The 24,861-nt window shown below is 41.6% G+C and overlaps 1 protein-coding gene across 2 annotated transcripts in view; it reads right to left on the minus strand.

Annotated features, from left to right (window-relative positions):
* Positions 1–24,861, minus strand: part of NEBL (nebulette) — a 358,160-nt gene that overhangs the window by 159,988 nt on the left and 173,311 nt on the right. For both annotated transcript variants that reach the window (XM_049626931.1, XM_049626934.1), the window contains exon 4: positions 7,903–8,010. In XM_049626931.1, coding sequence (XP_049482888.1) covers positions 7,903–8,010 — 108 coding nt within the window. The remainder of the gene's footprint in view (positions 1–7,902; positions 8,011–24,861) is intronic.

Here is a 24,861-nt window from a genome sequence, read left to right on the forward strand (position 1 = left end):
CTGACACCGTGGAGCCCGCTTGGGATTCTCTCTCCCTCTCTCTCTCTCTCTGCTCCTCCCCTGCTCGCGCACACTCTCAAGATAAATAAATAAACTCTGAAGAAAAAAAAAAAGCTACGAACTCCCTTGCATAGAGAGGTTTCAAGAGAAAGAACGTGCAAATTGGTCAATATTTTAAATATTATCACTTCATTTGTGTACTCAACATACATTTCCTGAGCACCTGCTACGTTGTCAAGCACTATTCCAGGCATTAGCAATTTTGTGTTGAAAGGATGTGCTGGTTCCCTACCCTACTGTGGTGCATATCCTAGGAAAGATTTGATTTGCTTAGACTGAGAAGTGGATGGTAAGGCAGACTCTTCTGAAAAAGAAAAAAAAAAAACTTGAGGAAATAATACCCTTAAAAGAATTCAGTCATGGGGCACCCGGGTGGCTCAGTTAGTTAAATGTCTAACTTTGGCTCAGGTAATGATCTCACAGCTCCCCCCATCAGGCTCTGCACTGACAGCATGGAACCTGCAATCAGACTCTCTGTCTCCCTCTCTCTCTCTGCCCCTCCCTCATGCACACCCTCTCTCTCTCAAAAATAAATAAACGTTAAAAAAAAAAAATTCGGTCATTTCCTAAGTGAGTATTTATTAGGCAACTTCATCGTGCTACAGAATGACGGAATGAAGGAAAGATCTGGGAGTTTTAAGGAAGGAAATTGATGTGTATCTGCACAGACCTTAAAAGAGATGCTTTGATTAAGATAGATCTAGAGCTATCAGAACGGCTTGTAATAATCTCCACTGTATGATGAAATTCACACAAGACTGGAGGGGATTCACTGGTCAAAGTATCAAAATGGGTGTGTTTACAGAAACAGTCCTGGTTAGGCCATCGGGGAGCCGACAGCCTCGGGCATAGTGAGAAGCCTTGAGAAGAAGGTACGTTGGGCCAAGAAGTTAATGCATCCACTTATCAAACGTGGCTCCGTGTTCGGCCCTGGGGTGGCAGAGAAGAAGCCTAAACCTTCATAGAGTTCAGTTCAGGAGGAAGATAACTCAGCGTGCGGTTCCAGAACGAGACTGCCAGGATGCCAAGAGAAAGAGGAAGGCCAGGGAAGAAGAGGTAGGCTCTGGGCGTAGAAGGGATATGGAAAGGGTACAAAGAACCTTCCAGATGGAAGTGGGAAGTGCATAGGGCTGAGGGTTCAAGAGGGACCCCCAGGCTGGAGATCTCATCTGGCAATAAACCAGAGACAGTCTCATATTCCCTGCTACAGTATTCGCATTTCATCCCAAAGGCAATAGGGAACAAGAGATAGATTTTAAGGTAGAAAGTGACGTGATCAGATGTGCATTTTAGGAACTTGCAAGAAACCACAAAGAGAGCAGCTCGGGAGGGAGAAGAGGCAGTCCTGTGGCGGGCAGGAGCAGTTTAGAGACTTCTTCCCACAACCAAGCGAGGGCAGGGAGGGCCAAGGATGTGACCAGAAAGGTGAAGTACAAAGCACCATGATATGCATTCTTAGAGAGGCAAAAAATAAATTGAAGAAGACGTGGATGGTCTTCATCTTCCTGAAGCTAGAGAAGTAAAACACATAACCAGTGAAAATGCTCCTTCAGACCAAACTGTGGAACGTGATGTGTGAAATGAGCGGTGCGGCTAATGGTGCCATCGAGCAAAGCACTGTCGTGATTGGGAGAGGAGAAAGATCGCGGTAGCTGGGGTCTGAGTGTGGGTCCAGGATCATTTACAGACACCGTGAAATTGTGCCAAACGAGAGGAGTGACTCATGCAAAAGCCCAGGACAGACTAACTTAGTCAGGCCTAAAAGAAACGGAAGAACCGTGTTGACAGGCAGTGAAAGATACGGGGGAAAAGTAATTTAGGAGCCGATCGTGGAGGGCCCTGAGAGTCAGAATGAAAGAGCTTCGGAGATTAGACTTTGTCCTACGCAGAGTGGAGCTCCCAGGGAAGTTCTTAGTGAATCATAATTAGGGTCTTGATGAAAGAGATATTTTAGAAAGACTCATCTGGTGCCAGTGTTCAAGATACAATGGAAAAGCTGCAGAAGGAGCCTGGAAGGAGAGAAGGCCAATTAGGAGGTCCCGCAATAACTCAGGCAGGCTAAGGGGCCTGAACACAGGGGAAGAGAAAAGAAAAGAATGAGGGAAAGGAATTTCACTAAAGAAGGATCTTCAGAAATTGTTTGCGGGATCGTTAATCTCTGTTTCCCAAAAAAAAAAAAAAAAAAAAAAAAAAAAAAAGTCATATGTGTTAATTCTTTTACTCTGGGGGCCCTCCCCCACCTCCCGTTTAGACAATGCCATTTTACAGCCACAACCCTTGTACTTGCCATGCACAAGTAATTACTGGTCTGGGATGTATTTGTTTCTTTAAGTGGCTGTGGCTAAAAACCGGAGGATAAAAAGAAGAGATCAACCTTTGAAGTTCTGCCCTAGGTGGAAAAATAAAGCAAAACCAGGTGTAAGGGAAACCACGGATTTGGACACGAGAAAGGACCGAGAGGTGATTTTCCGTACATTTTTGTCATGAAAGTCTAACTGTTCCTTATAGAAATACTTTCCCTGAGGAGAGGTTGTGCAGAGAATCTAATTAGACTGGGTATGTCAAAGTGTTTCGAAACAAATAAAGCATTCATACATGTGTTCGGTATTATAAGGAAAATACATGTTAATGCCCTATCACCTTCTCTGACATATTGGATCTTTGCTTTAAAGATAATGCTACTTACCCACTATTACTCAGGAATACATGGGAGTTACCAGTTGAGACAAGTTGGAGGTAAGGTACAGCCCATTACAGTGACATATAAATTCACTCTGTGAAAATACTAGCCTCCAAGGGCTTAAATCTAAGCTACTGACCTAATAACGATCTCTGTTATTTCATCTACGTTAATCAACCTGGTTATGAGTTGTATCAAAAAAACCGTACGATTCTCCTCTCCAACTACTTAATGTATTAGACTTTACCACTCAAAATCAGAAGCTTTCAGATAAATGTTCCATGGCATATACAACAGTTATGCTTCTTGTGTAAGGAACAAAATTAACAAATACTCTCTGTCAACACTGAATGTCTTTCTGATTTTTACCTTCCTCGCCTTTAAAAAAAGAAACTTTTTTATGTTTGCTGAATGTAAAAAGAAAGAGAAATCCTTCTGTATCAGTTGTTCGGCTTCATAGAAGACCTAATTGCCTCTTACACTGTAATTTCGCCACCAGTTTACAATTAGCATGCATTTCTCATGCATGAGTTGACCCAATTACATAACAAATTTTGCCTTTGGGGATTTCTCTTGACTGCTTGTCTTCTGTCCACCATACAACTCAATTTCACACCGTCAGCAGCCTGAACATGGCCACAGTCAGTCTCTGTCAAAATGATTTATTTAAATTACAAACAGAGACCAGATCCCTAGATAATCATCCCTACCCTCCTGCTCACCCTTACACTCAACCTAACTTTGAATCAAATATTTTAATAGCCCATAGACACTGCTATTCAATTATTAGGCCATGTTTGCCTCCAATAATCTAATATTTTTGAAGCTAACTCACAAAATCTCAGGGAACTAAATCATCAGCATCCATGTGAGCTTATTAATGGACACATAATTTATTTTGCATTCTAAGAAGTCAATGAAAAATTATGTAGCTGTATCAAAAAAGCTAAAAATAATTACATTTCAATATCAAATTAGAGAAGAGACTCTTTGCTCTGTAACGTTTTTTAAAAAAAAGGCTTCAATCTTAGCTTTTCTTGTAAAGCAAGTGAACATTTTATAAATGGCTACGCTACATTGAAAATGGTAGTAAGAAGGGGTATTTGGGAAACAGGAAAGATAACCAAACCGATAGATTCTGACGGGGGAAGGGAAGGAATATAGAGCGGGTGAAAATATTATTGCCTGTGTTGTCTATGGGCCAGTGATCTAAGGAAAGGGTGTTTTAAAGATGCCCACTGAAGCCAACACACACAGGCCCACTGCACGCACACACACACACACACACACACAAATTATTTCCTCTGTGAGTCAAGGACAGACACAAATCTTGACAAATCACCTAATGGCAGACTTACCAGTCCGCAAAATACAGGATCCTGTCATCTGGTTTTGGCGGGGGGGCGGGGTTCTCCTTCCCCCCCATATATTTCTCCATTACCTAAAGTAAATTAGAAAATAAACATCTAGATTTTATCCATAGCACAAAGATTTTAAAAGTCTCTTGGGGTTGGACTTCACCGTTTCGTTTCACAATTTATCTATAGACTGTCTCAGCTAATTAAAAGCGCAGTTTAAATGAGTGCATAAGCAGGCAGAATGAAACACATCAATAATCTTCCCAAGGCCCGACTTAGTCCCTTAGATGTCGGCAGTGATTCTCTGCCCAACTGCAGGTATCCTGAATGCACTGCTTATAAACCTGAACGTGGTAACCACCCGCATCAGAAACCACCTTTCCAATTACCCACACGAGCTGGAGGTCTGAGGACAACAGGTAAAACGGTTTTTGAAAATGGCCAAAGGCACAGTATTCTTTGATACAAGACTGTACGTTGTCTTTTAAGAACATTTCCCTAAAATATCAAGCAGTAAAGAAAATGTGGAGCTCTACCAGGTCATGTCTGCCCTTTCTGAATTTCTACCCCGGACTTTGGTGGGTCGTGGGAGGACACAATTAGGCATTTTCTGGAATTTTCTGGGATTTTGTTGTTGTTGTTGTTTCAGAAACCATTCTGTTTCTTTCCAACCATTCAGTAAATTCGGAAACCTGGCCTCTTTTCTTATTCTTTCTGCAGCTATACTAAGTCGGTAATATAAGAGAGGAATTTTAAATTGCAGCATTTCATAAATCTCCCAGATTCAATATGCTGTCATTACAGACCCCCCCCCAAAAAAAAAGAAGTCAAGGCTAAACCCACGTTCACCCCTTTCATTACACACAATTTCAAATTTATGGGTTGTGTTCCATCCCACATCTCAGTAACAGATGCAGACTGAGTGGGTATTTCCAAATGATTTCAAATCCTGCACAAATGAATCAGAGTGGCTGAGAAAGTTTCATAACACCAATACAGACACAAGCAATCAAAAATGCCCATTCATCCACAACACATTGCCCAAAACACCTAAGAGGTGTCATTAAATTCAGTTTTATGTCTTCCTACTTTCTTTACTCTGAAAGGGATTAAAGGCAGCTTAGAAAGATCCATACAATATTCAAAGATAAAAATAAGGCAAACAAGTAAGTAAAAGTAAACACAAATAAGAAAATGAAGCAAACGGAAAAATAAAGATTACAAAGACCTCGACTTAATAACCCACCTACATCAGCCTGTATTAAACTTGTAGCTTGAATGTCATATGGCTTATAATTTTCAGAATGAGTCTGCTCATCCGAACACCCCCAGCAGGCAAATTCTGGTGGAGACCAGTCTGGACATTTTCTCACCCCCTTCCCTCTCCAAACAGACACAGTCCAGGCCACTGTCAAAAATATCTGTCTGGATTTGGCGCACATGTTTCGGTATTTGGGTTTATCTGAAAGTAATGTGGAAAATTGGGCTAACCAAAGTGCCACCTTCCATATTAGCCCAAGTTTCTTAGAGAAAAAAAAAAAAAGAAAAAAAAGATCTTTGAGTAATGTGGAAAACCCTGTGAGGTCACGGAAAAAGTTCATAAAGTTGCAGCCTTGTTAATGAATAAAAAATTCACGAGACCTCAGAATATTTAACAGTTTCCTTTCTTCAGGAATAAATCCCTAATGGTAATATTATGATATCTATATTCTTTACTGGTATTCAAACATGACTATGCCTCACCATGGCTTAAGAACCAGAACTCCTTGGAACACTGGTAAGGGGCTAACATAAGACAATCGCAAATAAAATAAAATAAAATAAAATAAATTTAGGTGTCGTCTCAATTATATGCTTTTAAAAATCAGTGTTGTCTACATCACAGGCTTAATCCAAATGGTATTTGTATATACCGCCATGTATATGATACATACAGATTCATACGTACCTATACGTACCTGTGTTATAAGGGGTTTTTGCGTAATTAAGAATGGATCTGCAAACAGCTCCACGTGTTGAATAAAATGTATATTCCTGCTAATGATAAAGGTTGGTGAAATGATCAGTTCTTTTCTTATTAAATACGAATATTGACTTAATTTGAATATAAATTAAAGGGCTTACCTTTCGACTGACTGCAATCCTTACGGTAGCTGTCCCATGGATGTCTTAGAGTAGAAATGTTTAGTTCTTTTTGAAATATATTTCTGTGACAGTTTGTGCGCTTACGATATAACTTTGTTTTGTGTGGCATTATTTTGGGTTTTGTTTTGTTTTGTTTCTCAAGTTCCCCAAAAATAATCCAAAGAAAGAAACGTTATTCTGTGTAACTGCCAGTGCCGTATCCCTAACTCACATTTTGAAAAACAAAAATCACTTTTTAATTTAAAGAAAGAATGAAGAGGAAGAAAGATGAGGGCCGTAACACATGACTGGTGGGTTGTCGGGACGGGGGAGAAAAACGAGGGGACAAAAGACGTGAATCTTTAAAATGCATCCCTTTTACCTTCAAAGGAAAAAAAAAGTTCTTACAAACCTAAAATGTCCATTTAAAGAGCAAATAATGAATAAACCTTAGGGAATATGGCAAAACAAAGTGTTCCCTCCACCTCCTGTTATTCCCTAAAGAAGTTTTTTCAAAACATCACATCGTTGTGGTTTTTTTTCACAAATAAAATTCTTTCTCAAATTGTATACTACGATTTTATCTCCAAATTGTTATATATAATGATGACGGCCAAATATCAGCGAGTTTAAACCATCTGCTAATTAAACACTTCCTGGAAATTAAGGCTCCATTGTTTATAACATCTATAAACATCGTTTATAACACACAAAGTTCAGTGGAAGTAATACACAAGATACACTTCTCATGAAACACAGCATGAATCTTGCAGAGTTGTGCATACTTCTGTATCATGTACATAGTTGTCGATTTTCATACGTATGTCCTCTTGGATACCTAACACTGAACTGATTTTTTTTTTCTGAAAAAAAAAATACATTTTGACAAACTTCGTATAAAACTTTGGAAGAAACATAATCACAGGCGTGAATTATGAAAATGAAGATAAGCTATTTATCCGCCTTCACGTAGTACGGAATTAACACTTTTGGTCCCTAATGTGTTGGGAACTGATGCTCTCCTCAATTTTCTTTGTCAGGAAAAATATATTACTTAACGAGATACAGCTTTCAAATCCACGGCAACGTCATACGTAAGTGTTTGTTTCAGAAATTCGATGGAATACATCATTTCAACAAGTTTCTAGTTTAAAGTGCAAAAGCTTACATACACACAATTAGCAAAATAAGATTATTCAAGATACTTAGCCTTATGTGTATATATTTTTTGTCTGATTAGCCACAGCCAAAACCAAAACTGTCAGGTGTATAATTTTACCTATAAAAGTCCTGTTTTGGAAAAACGCAAAAGCAGAGAACCATTAAAAATGGCGTAAGATGCTAAATTATAACAACTCTTTTAATAGCGATGACTATATTTCTAAATACACAATTCTTGTCATCAAGTTGATCTCTCTAGTAAACGCATTTCGCAAGTCGCTTTAATGAAGTAAGTTAAATATGTATTCAGAAATATAGTCGTTGCTATTAAAGTGTGAGGCTCTAGGTAACCGTGATGAAATCAAACGGAAGGAGTTCCCCAGTTGAGCCTGGCATATCTTATGAGCACCTTGAGAACCGCTTGCCCACGGTAGCGACAAGGACACCTCCAAGTCCCAACCTCATTCTCTCATCCAGACACGCGAGTTAGGGCGATCGAGGCACCGAACAGTCACCTACGTTACTGATTTGCTCCTGAGTCCTCTTCAGCCTCTGGAGTTCAGGAGTGTCCGTGACGATGCTGAACCCCCTCCCTTTGCTTTCTTCAAAATCTCTTTTGTACTTGACCTAACAGAAGGGAGGGGAATGAAAGAAAGGAAACGAAAAGTCAACAGAGGAACCACAGATCCCACTCAGGGAAGGCCAGGGCCCGAGAAGCTGCTACAAACAGAAGCAGTGCCTCCGGACGGCAGGTGGCAGAGGGAGAGGGCCGCAAAGCGTGGCTCAGCTGCCTGGTCTGTATCCTATCAATTGCGCCGACTGCGTGACCCTAGGCAAGTCACTAAACCACTCTGAGCTCCGGTGGTCTCATTCTATTTTGTAAGGCAAAGCATATGGATACGATTATACAACGCGATATTACCAAATGTCAAGTATATAAATGCTATGGAAATATTTATAAAAGAGGCCACACCTAGAGATTAAAAGGCTCCAAGCACATGCCCCCGGCATACTCTGCTGAGGTACCTACAATTTTTTTTTTCGGTATTTAAATACACTTCTTTTCTAATTACAACGCAGCGAAGCTGAATTTTACAGTTTCCTCGAGGGACCGGAATAGCTAATGCTTAATCTTACTAGAGCCCCATCTCCTATTATTAGCATAATGACGACAACTGTCACACCCGTTAAATATTCATTCTGCTTGTTAGTGACCGAAATGGTTCTATCACTTTATTCTTATTTCTCTAAAATATAAACATCAAGTAATATGGAAACGCATTTTTGATGTCCCACACAACCCCCATTTTACATTCATCATCACTGGGCTTAAATCAACACTTCAATTAATAGCTAACGTTGAGGGTGCTAATAAAAACATGATTCTGTAAGGGCAACTTTCTGTAGAAATTTGAAAAGTTCTCTTAGTTGAGTATAGAATGACTGTTTTTGTTGAGTCATGTCTGCGTTTAAATATTCAGTTCTCTCAGGCATTACTGTCCTTGAGGCTACCGAAAAATTTCCTTTTCCCAGAAAAGCTTGAAAAAAAAAAAAAACTTCCCAAATGTCAACAAATGGAAAGATTTAGACACTCTCATCACCCGTAGCTTAAGAAGATCTAATTTTCTCTCCGTATTTTCATCTAAATTTGTTAAAGTACTACAACCCTTACTCTTACTATTTCCATAAATAAAAGGTCAAATATGCCACGTGGTTTTTCTTTCATGGAAAATGCTGAATGGGATTAGCCTTCTCACCCTCAAACCCCCAGCATGTGAGAAGATACACAGTCCTGTACGTTCTCGTTGTTGTATGTCTACGCAGGGAAGCCATTCAGCTTTGCTTGAAGGAAGCACAGCGCACAGAGTCATAAAATAATAAAAGTAGGAAAGATGACAGGGTTATAACAGTGACAGCCATGAAGAAGTGAGAAGAAAGATCCGTAAGCCAGATTCGGACACCCCTAACACCAGTTTCAGGGAAGGCACATATTCTTTTTGGGATTAGTTTAAGGGTTTTTGTTTTGTTTTTTTTTTTTTAATGGTGATTTCCAAAGAAAGAACTGAAAAGACAACTCATTAAATTCCAGATTCATAGAGTTGATCACAACTGAACAGTCCTTCCCACATCCACAAGACACACAAGAATCACCTGACTCGGGCTTGTCTCATTAAGGGACTAGCTTTGAGAAGCACACGATCACCTCCGTAACTGGTCTGCAGGGTTTTAGAAGATGTTTAATCCTTCTTCGAGGTATGATCCACAACCAGCCCCATATACTGTCAGTCCCAACACACATGCCACCCACCCAGGACACCTTTACCGCATACAGGGACCCCGGCAGCCACAGTCACCTCTTCTCTTGTCTCCCATTCACTTACGTCCTCTCTCTCTCCCCCCTTAGGTCTAATTTTCAATGTTCTAACTCATGATCTGCCAGCCACGCATAGTCTGATTCTGAGAGACAAGTGGATTTAAAAAGAGATCAGAGGACAGAGGGAGGAGGATTCTTCGCTTCTATCTCACATGTCCCCTTTGCCCTCACAACATGACCCCATCCTGCCAACGAGAATGCTGCACCCTTGAGCCCAGAGCTTGACCCGTACTGGACCCATAATCCAGCACAGGCCCGTGAGTCCCAGATCTGGGACCCTGGGAGGAACCCTTGAGGAAGGGGTGCTGTTTCTCCACGGTCTAGTTCAGTAGGCTGTAAAAACTGAAGCTGCCCATCATGACCCGGCCACCCCCCCAGTAGTGACGAAGCCAATACAGAGGCAAGCAGAGCAAGAGACCTAGAGGAAGTCTTGGTCAGCCACCAGGTTTATCCGTTAAGTGAGCTGATCTGTCTCTTCTTTTACAATCAAAAGAATTCTGATTGACACAACCCACTCTCATCCTGCCTAAAACGGATACGCACGTACAACAAGGTTCCCAGTAAATATGAACATGTGAGTTTCTCCTCTGTGACCTCTATGCTCTGGTCCTTCCTATTTGCGATGCCAGGTTTCATCATTTACAAAAACAATGGGTTCGATCTCGGAAAAGCGTTGCTTTAGCGGCCAAGAGCCTGGAACGCTCATCCATCCCTGCACTTCTCAACCACCTCGCACGTCTTCTAGCTTCTCTGAGTCAGTCTCCTCATCTCTGATTAGAGATTCTAGCAATTTCTTAACTAACAGATCTGTAGAGACGGAGATAGAACACAGGAAAGAACTTTAGGAAGAATAAGGTCCTATGCAAATTCTCAGCATGGCCATCCTTATATTGGTTTTGCTTGACGTGAAAGGATGACACGGTATTTGTCATGAAACATTAAAAAGAACAGCTGTTCAGGAATAAGCTAACGAACAAAATATATTAAGAATTAGCCATTAGTCTACATTTACAAATGTTACTCAAGTCATTCTAGAACAGAAACTGATTTTTTTGTGTGCGTGTGGGACCTGAGCCAATGATCAGACCCCTACGTAGCACCTTAGCTATGTCACTTGGTGATCACACAGGTGGAAATGAGTTCTGAACCCATCTGTGCAGGTGCTGGGTGACAATCTGTCTTTGCCAACAGTCAACACCACATGCTGTGCAAATCTTGTAAGAACTGTATGAAGAGTATTCTTGTAAGACTACCGGGGGTTCTCTGTCACTGACAGAATGTTCCCTCTTCCTCCCTACCCTGAGCCCATGGGAAGCATAATCCATTTATTCATCAAAGCTCAGTGCCAGTGATGCTCCTCTGTGAGCAGGACGGGCCTCCCCCCAGTCTGGGGCCCCACAGCTCTACACCTGCCTATTAGAGCAGTTCCCACCCTGAACTACACTTAAGGTGGGGTCATAGTGCCCCACTCTAGAGCACAGGAACATAGTGACAAGGGCAAAGTCTTACAGATCTTCCTAATCCCAGAAACTAGCAGAGCACCTGGCCCATTAAGATTAACAAAAAGAAGGATGAGAGAAGAGAAAGAGAAAGAAGAGGGATGAAGACAGAGGGGCCCAGCACAGGCCCATGAGTCCCGGATCCGGGACCCTGGGAGGAACCCTTGGGAAAGGGTGCTCTTTCTCCACGGTCTACATCAGTAGGCTGTAAAAACTGAAGCTGCCCATCATGACCCAGCCACCCCCCAGTAGTGACAAAGCCTCTCTACCTCCCCCTGAAGAGGCATTCTCCAAGTCAAAGGTAAGAAATATACACAACAGGGAACTTGATTTGACATATTTTTCTTCAGAAGAAACTTAAAATTGTATTTCAAGGGATGCCTGGGCAGCTCAGCCTGTTAAGCATCTGGCTCAAGATCTCAAGGTTCGGGGACGCCTGGGTGGCTCAGTCGGTTGAGCATCCGACTTCGGCTCAGGTCATGATCTCGCGGTTCGTGAGTTCAAGCCCCACGTCGGGCTCTGTGCTGACAGCTTGGAGCCTGGAGCCTGCTTCCGATTCTGTGTCTCCTTCTCTCTCTGATGCTCCCCCACTCGCACTCTGTCTCTCTCTCAAAAATAAATAAACATTAAAAAAAAATTTCTTTTTTAAAATCTCAAGGTTCGTGGGATCAAGCCCTCCATCAGGCTCTGTGCCGACAGTGGGGATCCTGCTTAGGATTCTCTCTCTCTCTCTGCCCCTCCCCCTCTCAAAAAAATAAACTTAAAAAAATGCATTTCAAACACTGAAGGCAACATAATATTGCCATGCTATGTTTACATGTATGTGCACATATATACATAAGCACACACGTGATAATCTTCCTGTACTACAGATTAGAACCCTAAATTAAGACTCAAAAGACCTGAATTTAAACCTTAATTCTGTCCTGTGATCTTAGTTTGTTCAATTTTTCTAACACTCCTGATCTTCAGCTATAAAACGGAAAAAGAAAAAAAAAAAGCAATATGCTACACAATGTCTGGAGGGTTAAAGTTAACATACGAAAGCATCAAGCAAGGACAGGCCATCAGTAGGTCTCCAGGAAACACTACTTTTGTCCTTGCCACTAAATTTCAAAAATGACCTTTGTGGCTTACAAATGATTATTTCTGCCAGCGTGTACATGCTCAGCGACATTCTGTTTGGAGACATCAGCAAGTACCCCTCCCAAGTTCACACAGAGGAAGAGCCTGGAAACCAGGGTGGTTCTGGCCCAGCTTAAGAAGAAGGCTCAGAATGACTGAAAAGGAAGACTTATTAAAAGCAAAATGGCGGGGCGCCTGGGTGGCACAGGGGGTTAAGTGTCCGACTTTGGCTCACGTCATGATCTTATGGCTCATGAGTTCGAGCCCCGCATCGGGCTCTGTGCTGACAGCTCGGAGCCTGGAGCCTGCTTCGGATTCTGTGTCTCCCTCTCTCTCTCTGTCCCTCCCCTGCTCATAGTCTCTCTCTCTCTCTCTTTCTCTCAAAAATAAATAAAACATTTAAAAAAAAAAAAAGCAAAATGGTGAACGGAGATGTAAGTTGAATTATTTGCTAATTCTGAGATACAAATTCTCTCCCCCAAATGCTGCAAGGGCCATAATTATTAATATTATAACCGTACAAGTAACTGTATAAGTAACCACACAACCGAAAAGCCAGAGACTCATTTCCGATGAAAGAAGCCAAGTGCAGCCACGGTCTGGTAAATTGTCAGACAACGAACTAAAAGGAAAGCACGTCAGAGGCGGCAGTGAAGTCAAGGATGAGCACATCCCACATCCCAGCGGCCCCACCCCCAGCTGTTCTCATCTCCATAGAAACCCTTGCCCGGAGCACTTAGGGACAGAGACCAGCATGTTCATAATAACTGTATTATCAAAAAAATTGGAAACAACCTAAATATCTATGCACAGGCGAATGAATAAATTATATTCATATAATATAATTAAAATTATAACTTATATAATCTAAGTTATATTCATATAACACAATATTATCCAGGAGTGAAAATAAATGAACTACAGCTACACGGAACCATACGCATGAACCTCAGAAACGTTTTGTTGAAGGGAAAAGAGGCAAAGAACATGTACATATGTGCTAAATAAAGGGAGGAAAGGGGACTTGCTAAGGGCACCATCCAGAGTTGTTGTGAGATCTGCTCATGGAAGGATGTCCGGAGAGCTTCTCTGGTCCTGACGTTCATGTGCTCAAGCTGGAAGGTAGATCTACATGCGATCCTTTGTTATCATGCCTTGAAACTTACCTGGATACTCCGTACGTTCTTTTGTATTGGTCAAATCTTTTACTATAAAACATCTTTTTTTTTAAGAGTTTTTTTTTTAATATTTATTTATTTCTGAGAGACAGAGAGAGACAGAGAGCGAGCCGGGGAGGGGCAGAGAGAGAGGGAGACACAGAATCCAAAGCGGGCCCCAAGCTCTGAGCTGTCAGCATAGAGTCCTATGTGGGGCTCGAACCCACGAACCACGAGATCATGACCTGAACCAAAGGCGATGCCTAACGGACTGAGCCACCCAGGAACCCCTAAAACATTTTCAAAGAAAGCAGGGACAGAGTTTTAAAACCCCTGACGGGGAAGCTGAGGTGCCCAAACTTGGGCTTTCCATAAATGGCGAGTGACCTGGCCAGTGGGCATCCATACGCAGAAAGTGAAGTTTGTCGCTCGTTTCTTCACCTTAATGAAGCTGCTTCACTGTATTGGCAAAGAGAGAGCAGAAGCAAAAAAGCAGGAAAAATAGAAATCGAGAGAGGGAGAAAGGATGTTGCAAAAGGGATTGCAAACATGGATTAATGAGGAATCCTAGCAGGATAAGGGAATACCGGGCCTATCACAATAGACCAGACAGCTAAGAAGAATCCAGGGGTGAAGGGTAAGCAAAAAGAGAACATTATTCAGCCTTAAAGCATTACCTTGTCAGAATATGTTTAACGGAAACCTAAAATCTAAAGGCATATTTATTACTGTTTCATGTTATCCTGCCCTTTATTTCACACATTTAAAAGTGTCCAGGGGGCGCCTGGGTGGCTCAGTCGGTTAAGCGTCCGACTTCGGCTCAGGTCATGTTCTCACGGTCCGTGAGTTCGAGCCCCGCGTCGGGCTCCGTGCTGACAGTTCAGAGCCTGGAGCCTGTTTCAGATTCTGTGTCTCCCTCTCTCTCTGACCCTCCCCCGTTCATGCTCTGTCTCTCTCTGTCTCAAAAATAAAGAAACATTAAAAAAAAAAATTTAAAAGTGTCCATCTGATAGAGTGAAACCAGTGACCAATTTGACTGCCTTTTATGACATGATGGATCCTTTTCATTTCTTCAAGGTTGGGGGGGGGAGATTGTGAGAGTAGCAAGATTTTTCATTACATGCAGAATTCTTAGTTTGGTCTGAAAAATTTAGCACTCAATTTATGTAGCATCGTGTATAGCATAGATTGTAAAGTGCTAGAGAACATGGGCCATATGCTGCTTTCTTGTGCAACGCATTTTGCTTGGCGCTAAGTATATATTCAAAGCTCAATAACTATTTTGTGATTGATTGCCATCTCGTTTTGTATTTTTTACATCTAAAATCCAGAAAATTGGCTAATGTCACAATGCTAGGCGGGAATTGACCACAAAGGAAAATCTGATTAAGGGCTTTTTTTTATGACAGAGTTAATTTTAACAAATGTGAAGTCACATGAGCTCAAAAGAGAATTTTTTTAATAAAGTAATCTCATAATTTGTACATTTATGGTTAATTAAATAAAATTAAATTTTTAATTACCTTTTCAAACATGATTAAAAAGCATTAAAATAATTTTCGCAGGTTTCTCAGCCTCAAATTAGCCTTCTACTGTAGTCACAGAGGTACTTCCTGATATTTACAGATCTGTCAGTATTTTATGTGTATTCACAGTCCAGCTTCATCAGCGTTGGAGTTCCTTCACTTAAGACACATTGAAATCTAAATTTTATTCTAAGCAAATGTTCAGAATACATAAAGCACATCTTAATTAATTTCTCAATAAGCTAAGATAGTTAAAAATATGGGGCGCCTGGGTGGCTCGGTCGATTAAGCGTCCGACTTCGGCTCAGGTCACGATCTTGCGGTTCATGAGTTCGAGCCCTGCGTCGGGCTCTGTGCTGATAGCTTGGAGCCTGCTTTGGATTCTGTCTCCCTCCCTCTCTGCCCCTCTCCATCTTGTACTCTCTCCCTCTCTCTCTCAAAAACAAAAACAAAAACATAAAAAACATAACCCCTACAACCCTAAAGGGTAGCTTATGGATTAACAGCTCAGGCTCAGGATTTTGACAAACTCCTCTTAAAGCCTGGTTCCGCCTCTTAATAGCTGTGTGACCTTAAGCTAGTTACTTAATCTCTCTGAGCCTCAGTTTCCTCATGTACAAAATAAGTATAACAGTAATACGGCATCAGTAGCACCTTTGTGAGAATTAATGAGATGATGATAATAGAAGCTGACATCTATGAGCTCTCAGGGTCCCAGGCATTGTACTGAGCGCTTTCTGGATCAAGTGAGCAGGCAGGCTGGGAAGGCCAAGCCACGATGTGTAAGGAGTGCTCAGCACTCAATTTCCACAGGCATGTGCTGACGTACTAAAAGTAGCCAAATGGCTAGAGAACACATCTCAGCACGGGGGCCAGGCTCCATGCCCCCTGCATTAGGGAGCCCCTTCAGTCTTTTGGGGATCGAAATAGAATATAAATAAGCAAACAATTAAAATGTGCTTTGGGGCGCCTGGGTGGCTCAGTCGGTTGGGCGGCCGACTTCGGCTCGGGTCATGATTTTGCGGTCCGTGAGTTCAAGCCCCGCGTCGGGCTCCGTGCTGACAGCTCGGAGCCTGGAGCCTGCTTCAGATTCTGTGTCTCCCTCTCTCTCTGCCCCTCCCCCGTTCACACTCTGTGTCTCTCTGTCTTTCAAAAATGAATAAATGTTAAAAAAAATTTTTTTTAATAAAAAAATAAAATGTGCTTTGCCTATATCATCGTCAGATAAATGCTAGCAAGGACACATTTTAATGCCCATTTTCATCGATGAAGAAAGGAAATGTGAGACGACAGAGACAATAGGAGACCCAAGTCTCTCTCCAGCACCTCCCCAGACATTATCCTTCGATTCAGCTGACAGCGAGAAAACGCAAAGTGACAAACATCAAACTGAGCACACATAAGATACAAAAATGTCCTGTAAATAAGGACACAGAGGAGTGTGGAACCAACCAAATATTTCTTAGCAGAGGATGCCAGAAGATTTGTATAAAAGAATTTTAGAGACGTCTTTATCTGCAATGGAACTTCCAGCGCCATAAAAGGGACAAAATTATCATACTTTTCATTCAAAATGTGTCCTGGGATATCTCTTTTGAAAGAGACAACTGTGTAAATTTCCTATGGGTGAGGAGGGTCAGGCCGGGGGTGGGGGAGGAACGCTGTCACCCAAACTGTAGTATTCGTGGAAATATTGATTCAAACCAGAAAATCATATCCACGTTAATGAAGAAAGTTAGAGCCTGAAATATATACACATAATGCATATTTTCACCAGGAATTTTACAGGAGGAAAATGTAACTAATCTACCAAGTTCTGCCTATGAGTTATACGTTACTCTGGGGAATAAATTAAGTATGTGGTGATGATTAACTTTTTCAGGAAACTAAAGTATCATCCAATTAACTATTCGGGTACTAAAGGAGCAAAAAACAATTAATATTCTAATACCTGATGCACTACTGAAGAATGATTGGCTCACAGAGCCTGACTACTGCTGATTTACGTTGCCATGTTACTTTTTAAATAACATTTAATAATTCAGACAATTGATGGATTTTGATTTCTGGACACGTGTTCTCTTAACTCTTAATCCTTTAGAGACAGCCAGCCTCATCCCATTACATGATTATGATTTTTACATATAAACAGCCTAATTCACACACAGATTAGAATATTATTGAAATTATTTTGAACCAGAAGATATCACGCAAGGTTAAATTAAGGAAAGAAAGGACAGTAAGCTACAAGAAGGAACAGTCCTGCGTGCACACTTTGAATTATAGAGTATTGGGAAATGGGTAATTCCCAGTTAGGAAGAAAACCCAATTAGGAAATCAGTAATTCAGAAAAGAAAGCTACATCTAAACTACAGTGAAGAAAAGAAATAAGGATAAAGTCAAGAATCAACCAAATGTAAACAGCTGAACAAACAGAGAACAGTCGTGAAAGTGAAAATAACCTGTCCTTAATCTCAAAGAGTCACAGCTGATGGAAGTGACAGATGATTCCTCCCTTTTCTTACATATGCCTGCTCCCTAACAGATTGATAATGTCATTAAAATGGGTCCTAACGACCCTCCTACACCTGCAATGGCATTATCCTTCGGGCAACACCGACTGCTTTCCTGTAAGAAAACATGCTTCTTTCACTTCCACAACTGAAAGAAAGGAAAATAAAAACTGTAACACAGCAAATACAAACAAACAAAAAGAATGCAGAGGAAGAATAAATCTAAATGCATTATACTTAACGTGCACACAAATGACATTGAGAATAGCTTCCATGACAGATACCTTTCGCCAGCCAGAAAAACCCATGGATCTTGGCAAGATATTTTAATTAAAAAAAAAAAAAAATTACAAGATGAAATTCTTAGCACAGAATTTTCTTTAAAACATAAATTGCCTAGAAATTTTGACAAGTTATTAACCTATCTATGCTACGACCAGAAACTTAGTAGTAATTCAGGTCTTCCATAGGGAAGAAATGATTAGAAATAAATACATGCACAGTTGTTGAAGAACGAAGTAAAGAATTATGGTTTCTTAGGCATCTTAGGAGTGAGAGTTTCACATGGATTACAGGTGTCAGTTTTGAGAAATGCGGTTTGCTTGCCTCTCTGTAATACCAGCTATGACTTATCAAAGAGCTACAATCGGGGTGCCTGGGTGGCTCAGTCGGTTGAGCGTCCCGCTTCGGCTCAGGTCACAGTCTTTCGGTTCGTGGGTTTGAGCCCCACATTGGGCTGACAGCTCAGAGCCTGGAACCTGCTTCGGATTCTGTGTCTCCCTCGCTCTTTTCCCCTCCCCCCGCCCTCGGAAATAAACATTAAAAAAATAATAAATAAAAAGCTACGAGGTATGAGACGTTGTATCATCCATTTGACAGACTCTCTCGCTGAATCTTCAAAATCACTCTGCAAAAGCGGTATCTATTTTCCCATTCTTTACACATAGGAAATATAGTAGAAACCCATTGTGTGTCCACCTCGGACCTCCTTCCTTCTTAGTAAGGGTCTCATGCCTCAATCCATCCATTTGTGTCTTCTCAAGAGGCAATTCCATAACCACCGTGGACCGGCCCAAAGGTAGTCAATTGTCTGGCCTAAACTCATCCAAGTCAGGATGTTTGGGGGATTTGGGAACCGGAACCCACAGCACACAGTGAGTTTCAGCCTCTAGCAACTACAACTCTAAGATACTTAAAACTTCGGAACCATCTACAGCCACGTTTGCCACCACCAGAATCCACAGGAACAGGTGAAGCTTAACCTGCCACAAAGAGAGTCTCAACCTGGTGGCATCTGATTTCTGATTCCTACCATTCCTGAAGCCCATACAGGCACGTTCCTGCCCTTGAACTTTTGTAGCCTAATATCCCCAAAAGAAACGATCACCTTGTTCAAAGGTTAGGTTTTCTGTCCCTTGCAGCCAAGAGTCCTAACTAATGTAGGAAACTGTGACGTAGTGATTAAGGCGCAAGTCTAGCACGAGCATCTGGTGAGTGGTAGAGTCTGGATTCAAACCCGGATCTGCTTCCGGAAAGCCCTTGCTCCTTCTACCACATCATGTTACAAGATGGCAATTCAAACATTTTGTAAACTTCAATCTTTCACTAAGATCGAAATGCACATTTGATGAAAATACACCATTATTTCTTTCGAAAGACTAGATTTTAAACAACAGTGTAAACCAGATCTTAAATACTTTTTTAAAGTTCATTTATTTATTTTGAGGCCAGGGAGGGGCAGAGGGAGGGAGAGAGAGAATCCCAAGCAGGCTCCACACTGTCAGCAGGGAGCCCAACGCGGGACTTGATCCGAAGAACCGTGAGATCACAACCTGAGCCGAAACCAAGAGTTGGACGATTAACTGACTGAGCCACCCAGGTGCCCCAAATAATTTTTAAATTGTCTTACATGTTGCATGTATTAGCCAGTATTGTATCTTTAATGGTTGTACACACTACCAATTAGATACTTAGTAGGTAAGTGGGTAAATAACTAAGACAACTGTGATGCTTCAAAATGAAACTTGAAAATGACCACTGTCTTAGGGAACCTGGGTGGCTCAGTCAGTTAAGCATACGACTTCCACTCAGGTCATGATTTTGTAGGTTCGTGAGTTCGAGCCCTGCATCAGGCTCTGAGCTGACAGCTCGGAGCTTGGAGCCTGCTTCGAATTCTGTGTCTCCCTCTCTCTCTGCTCCTCCCCCTCCCGCACTCTGTCTCTCCCCAAAATAAACATCCAAAAAAATTTTTTTAATGATCACTGTCTTACAATCCTAACTTGGAAAATTTTGTAGATGATTCAATATGTTTACTTTTAAATTAACTCTTATTTAACATGAAAAATCAGACACTAAAGTGACTCAAGAAAATCCAGAGTTTAACATTATAATTAGAAAAACTACTGCATAAGTCTGCACATCGATTATTATCTTGGCTGTATTTTTATGAAGTTCCAAGTTTCACGTTGCAGCGTCATTTCATGGTGCTACGGATGCAATTACGTTGCTCCCTTGCTGACCTGAGAGACTCCCCTTGGGTCGGAAACACTAACAGGGTCCCAGTGAGTCCGTTCCCCAAAAGAACAAAAGGTTTTTCTTCTCCCTCTGGAATAAGCACCTCAAGAAGCAATATCCTTTTTTTCTTTTCAATGCAGAAACAGAAATACCTGGCTTTTATAGTTACAAAGAGTAAAAAGAAGAAGAAAAAAAAAAAAAAAAACCGGACTCTAAAAGTAATAGAAGTGGGAGAGGGGACCCAGGGTGAAGCGACATGGACAAGTGTCTCTTAATAATTCCGATTCTGGAATGCCATTCTGCCTGAACCTACAAACGTCTTACTTAAACATTTCACGGTGCGTGAGAGTACAGCTATTTGAGAAACGGAGATAGGCTGCCATTGCCAAAGAGCCAGGTGGTTCCACTGTTTGGAAACCATCTGGTCTGAGTTTTCTCTTTGTCAGCACCATTAATACTCCAGGAGCAGGAGCTATTATAGTGATTGTGTGTGGCTCACTTCTTTAAATAAACTCAAACACAACTACCCTGCATATAAATTCATTATTTCTTTGAATTGTGCTTGCAGAGTATAATGAAACCCCTGTCAAGATGAGTTACACTGAATACCCACATTGATTCCATAAATTTCACAAAACCAAGCAGCAAAATACTAGAAGCCTGCCCGCAACTTCAGCAGGGACTCTTGGTCATGTTAACCTTCACTGGGGTACCTACTGGCCAGCTTCCCAGGAGCAAAATGGGAAATGTTCTGCTGAGGTAGATGCCACAGCAGAGCCCTCTCTCGATATATGGAGAGGGAGAGAGAGAGAGAGAGAGAGAGAGAGATCTACAGATATCTATATCTGTGTCTATATCTACCTGTATATATCTGACTGTAGAGAGATTTAGATATTGGGAAAGCTCAAAGGTACATATTATTTAATCAATCAAGAAAAAAAAACTGAAGGGGTCTAAGAAATTTAAATCTATAAATCATTGTTCCAACTGCTCATCCAACAGACAACATGGCAAGCCAGTGAGCGATACTCACGGCCTCACTGCCTGGACTGCAGAACACAGGACAATACCATGGCTGCAAAGCACTGGGCCTTTACCTCCACTTAGGAGAAAGATGCTTGAGGCTTACTAAAAACTCTAGGCTCTCTCAAAATTAAACTATTGTGTCTGTGTCAACATAAAAAGCTGTTGCACAACCTAGGAAACCATCAACAAAACAAAAAGACAACCCACCAAATGGGAGAAGATATCTGCAAATAACCTGAGAAGGGGCTAATATCCAAAATATATACAGAACTTAGAATACTCAGCACCAAAAAAAAAAAAAAAAAAAAAAAAAAAAAATCTGATTAAAATATGGGCAGAGGACCTGAATAGATGTTTTTCTAAAGAAGACATCCAGATGGCCAACAGACCCATGGAAAGATACTCAACATCACTCAGCATCAGGGAAATGCAAATCAAAACCACAATGAGATGGCACCTCATACCTGTCAGAATGGCCAAAGTCAAAAACACAAGAAATCACAAGTGCTGGCAAAGATTTAGAGTAAAAAGAACGTTTGTGTGCTGTTGGTGGGGATGTAAACCGGTACAACCACGGTGGAAACCAGTATGGATGTTCCTCGAAAATTTTAAAATAGAAATACCATATGATCTAGGACTTCCACTACTGAGTATTTACCCAAAGGAAACAAAAACACTAATTCCAAATGATGTATGCAGCAGAATTGGCAGTAAGCAAAATACGGAAGCAACCTGAGTGTCCGTCAACACGTGAATGGATCAAGAAGACGTGGTGTATATTATACGATGGGATGGACGAGAGCTTGCCATTTGCGACAACGTAGGCAGACCCAGAGGGTATGATGCTGAGTGAAATGAGCCAGGCGGGGGAAAAACAGACACCAGGAGTTCACTCATATGTGACATCTAAAAGACAAAACAAATGAACAAACAAACAAAAGGCGGAATCAGGCCTGTAAATCTAGAGAACACACTAGTGGTTGCCAGAGGGAAGGGGACGGGGTGGGAGCAAGGTGGATGAAGGGTCAAGGGTCTGAAAGACACAGCACAGGGACTGCATCAATGATATTGTAGTAGCATTCTATGGCGACAGACAGCAGCTACACTTACGGTCAGCATCACGTAACGTGTAGAGAAGCCGAATCACTATGTTATACACCTGAAACTAACGTAACGTTGACTGTCAACTATTCTCACATGAACACATTTTTTTAAATACGAGGCTGTCTGTGATACACATATGTGACAGACACTGGCATTAATAAACCTTGTCTTCTAAGACCTTAATCTCAGCTTCAGTCAAAGATAAAGTTTCCAGACCCAGATGTTTTTATCAGAACATCCAGAGTCAAAGCTCCCTAAATGCCAGCATCTACCCTCCAAAGGCAGACCTCCATTTCCCTGCCCTTTCGAGAGAAGCCGGAAGTCACCCTGTCACATTCACTTAAGAAGGGACAAATTAAAGAGGTTCAAGTACTGACCTAAAGTTAAAAGAGAAAGAAAAGTGAGGCCGCAAGAGATTTTGCTTTCTTCTGTCGTGGGTCATCCTTGTCCCCCCCCCCCCCACTCTTTGCACCAATGTTTGACCTGTCAAAATTGCTTCCCTGCATCTACACCTGACATCTAAATCACCTGACAGGCACATAACCTTATCAAATTTCTAGTTATAGTACAAATAGAAGTAACAAACCATGGCAACTGAAATTGATAACGGCTCACACAACAAGCCAGCAGGCTGATTGCAGGAGGGGACAGAGACACTGCAGGGGCCCTCCCCGCTCCCGCACCCCTGCCCCCGCTCCACGAAGAGAAGGAGGAGGAGCCTAAGCCAGATAAAGGCTAATTCCACCAAACCCAATCGCTGTGCAATTCCTCTGCCTGAAATTCAAGCAGCCCAAATTGTGACACCAGCGATCTGCTCCAACTAGCGTGCAAGCTTAAAAGGCAAATGGAACAAAAGCATTAGAATGCTACCTTTCAAAGTTTCCTGCCAACTACCATTTGCTGTTATACATCAAGTGTGTGAGGTACCAGGTTATGAAGTACAATTTCTTTTTTTTTTTTCAAAAAATTTTTAATCTATTTATTTTTGACAGAGAGACAGAAAGACAGTGTGAGCAGGGGAGGAGCAGAGAGAGAGGGAGACACAGAATCCAAAGCAGGCTGCAGGCTCTGAGCTGTCGGCGCAGAGCCCGATGCAGGGCTCGAACTCACGTTTCGTGAGATCATGACCTGAGCCGAAGTCGGACCCTTAACCGACTGAGCCACCCAGGTGCCCCTGAAGTACAATTTTTTAATTCAGCAGTGCAATGCAAGGAATCATCATTACATCTCTGATTTTCTCTGGAACTCAAGCCAAATCTCCCTGCTTATCCCTAGTATTTGTTCAAAAACAATAGGAAAAATAGTATTCGCCCCAAAAGAATAAAATAATACATCACATTTAAAAATTAATCCTAGATCATTGGGCAAAACATAAAACCCTTTTAAAAATACGTTTCCTAAGCAGTTGGCAACAGTAAGTGCTCAACAAATAATTCCCATAGCACTACGACTAAACATAGCTTTTTAAATTTTTTCCTAAGTATTTAATCTTTTGTTGTTGTTGTTTTTATGAAAGGAACCTTTCGTCCTTTTTATTTTCTAGAGGGTTGTTACTTATATTAAGAAAATTGTTATTTCAGTACATCAGTTTACATACTTTCATCTTATTTAGTTCTCTTTTCTATAGTTTTTCAGTTGGCTCTCTTCAAATACCCAGGTATATAATTTTATCATCTGAAAACAATTATAAATGGCCCTTCTCCTATGCAGTTTTACTCACTCGTTTCTTCCCATTGTTTAATTGTCTTGGCTAAGACTTCTAGAACCATAATAAATAATAATAGAAATAATAAATTAATCCATTAATTCATTAAAATTAAAAAAAAATAAAAATGCATCTCCTAAATTTAAATAATCCAGGCTCCCAACACTTCGGGAAACACTGCAAAAGAAATTAAGGAACTAAATAAGATAAATGTATGCAGTCAGCTAGGCAGTCCCCCAGTTAAAGGATAGACCCCAAATTAGATTTCAGTTGGCCCAACCATAAATGTCCCAGCTTCCTAAACACTCTCTTGGTTTGAGACCTTTTAATCCCAGGCCCAGGAAAGGCTCATCTCTGATTAAATACTCAAATCGGAACCTCAACCCCTTTTACCTTTCTAAGTGAAAAATGCACAATTAGTACACGATTCCTTCTCTGTAAGTCTACCCTGCTCCTGACATGGTTAGGCAAAATTAACAAGCTCATTCTAGGCTTCCAGTTTCCTCATCCTCCTCTTCCTCCAGCTCGTTCCGCTCAACTCCCAGCCAGAGAGGCCAATGAGTTTCTTTCCTCCATACCTCAAATCCGTCCCACTCCTTCCCAGCCCCACCGCGGCTACCATGCTCCAGCCACACTCTGACAGCTCCAGAACCTTCCGACCGACGCCTCTGTCTTGCCTCTGCCATACGCATCCTAAGGGAGCTCCCAAAACTCCAAACCTGGGGTCTTCGTTCCTTAGCCGAAAACTCACCGATGTGTCTACACTGCCCTTGGGTGAAATCCGGACACCTCAGCTTTGGTGAGGGGGCCCCTGCATTCTCTGGTCACATCCCTCCTGGGTCTCCACCCTGTCCTCATGCTCCCCAGCGCCTCGCCTTCGCTCAACCCAAGGACGGTCGGTGGAGTAGAGACGACCATCGTGAAGCGGGGTCCTT

The sequence above is a fragment of the Panthera uncia genome, chromosome B4, assembly GCF_023721935.1.
Source record: "Panthera uncia isolate 11264 chromosome B4, Puncia_PCG_1.0, whole genome shotgun sequence".
Taxonomy (NCBI): Eukaryota; Metazoa; Chordata; class Mammalia; order Carnivora; family Felidae; genus Panthera; species Panthera uncia.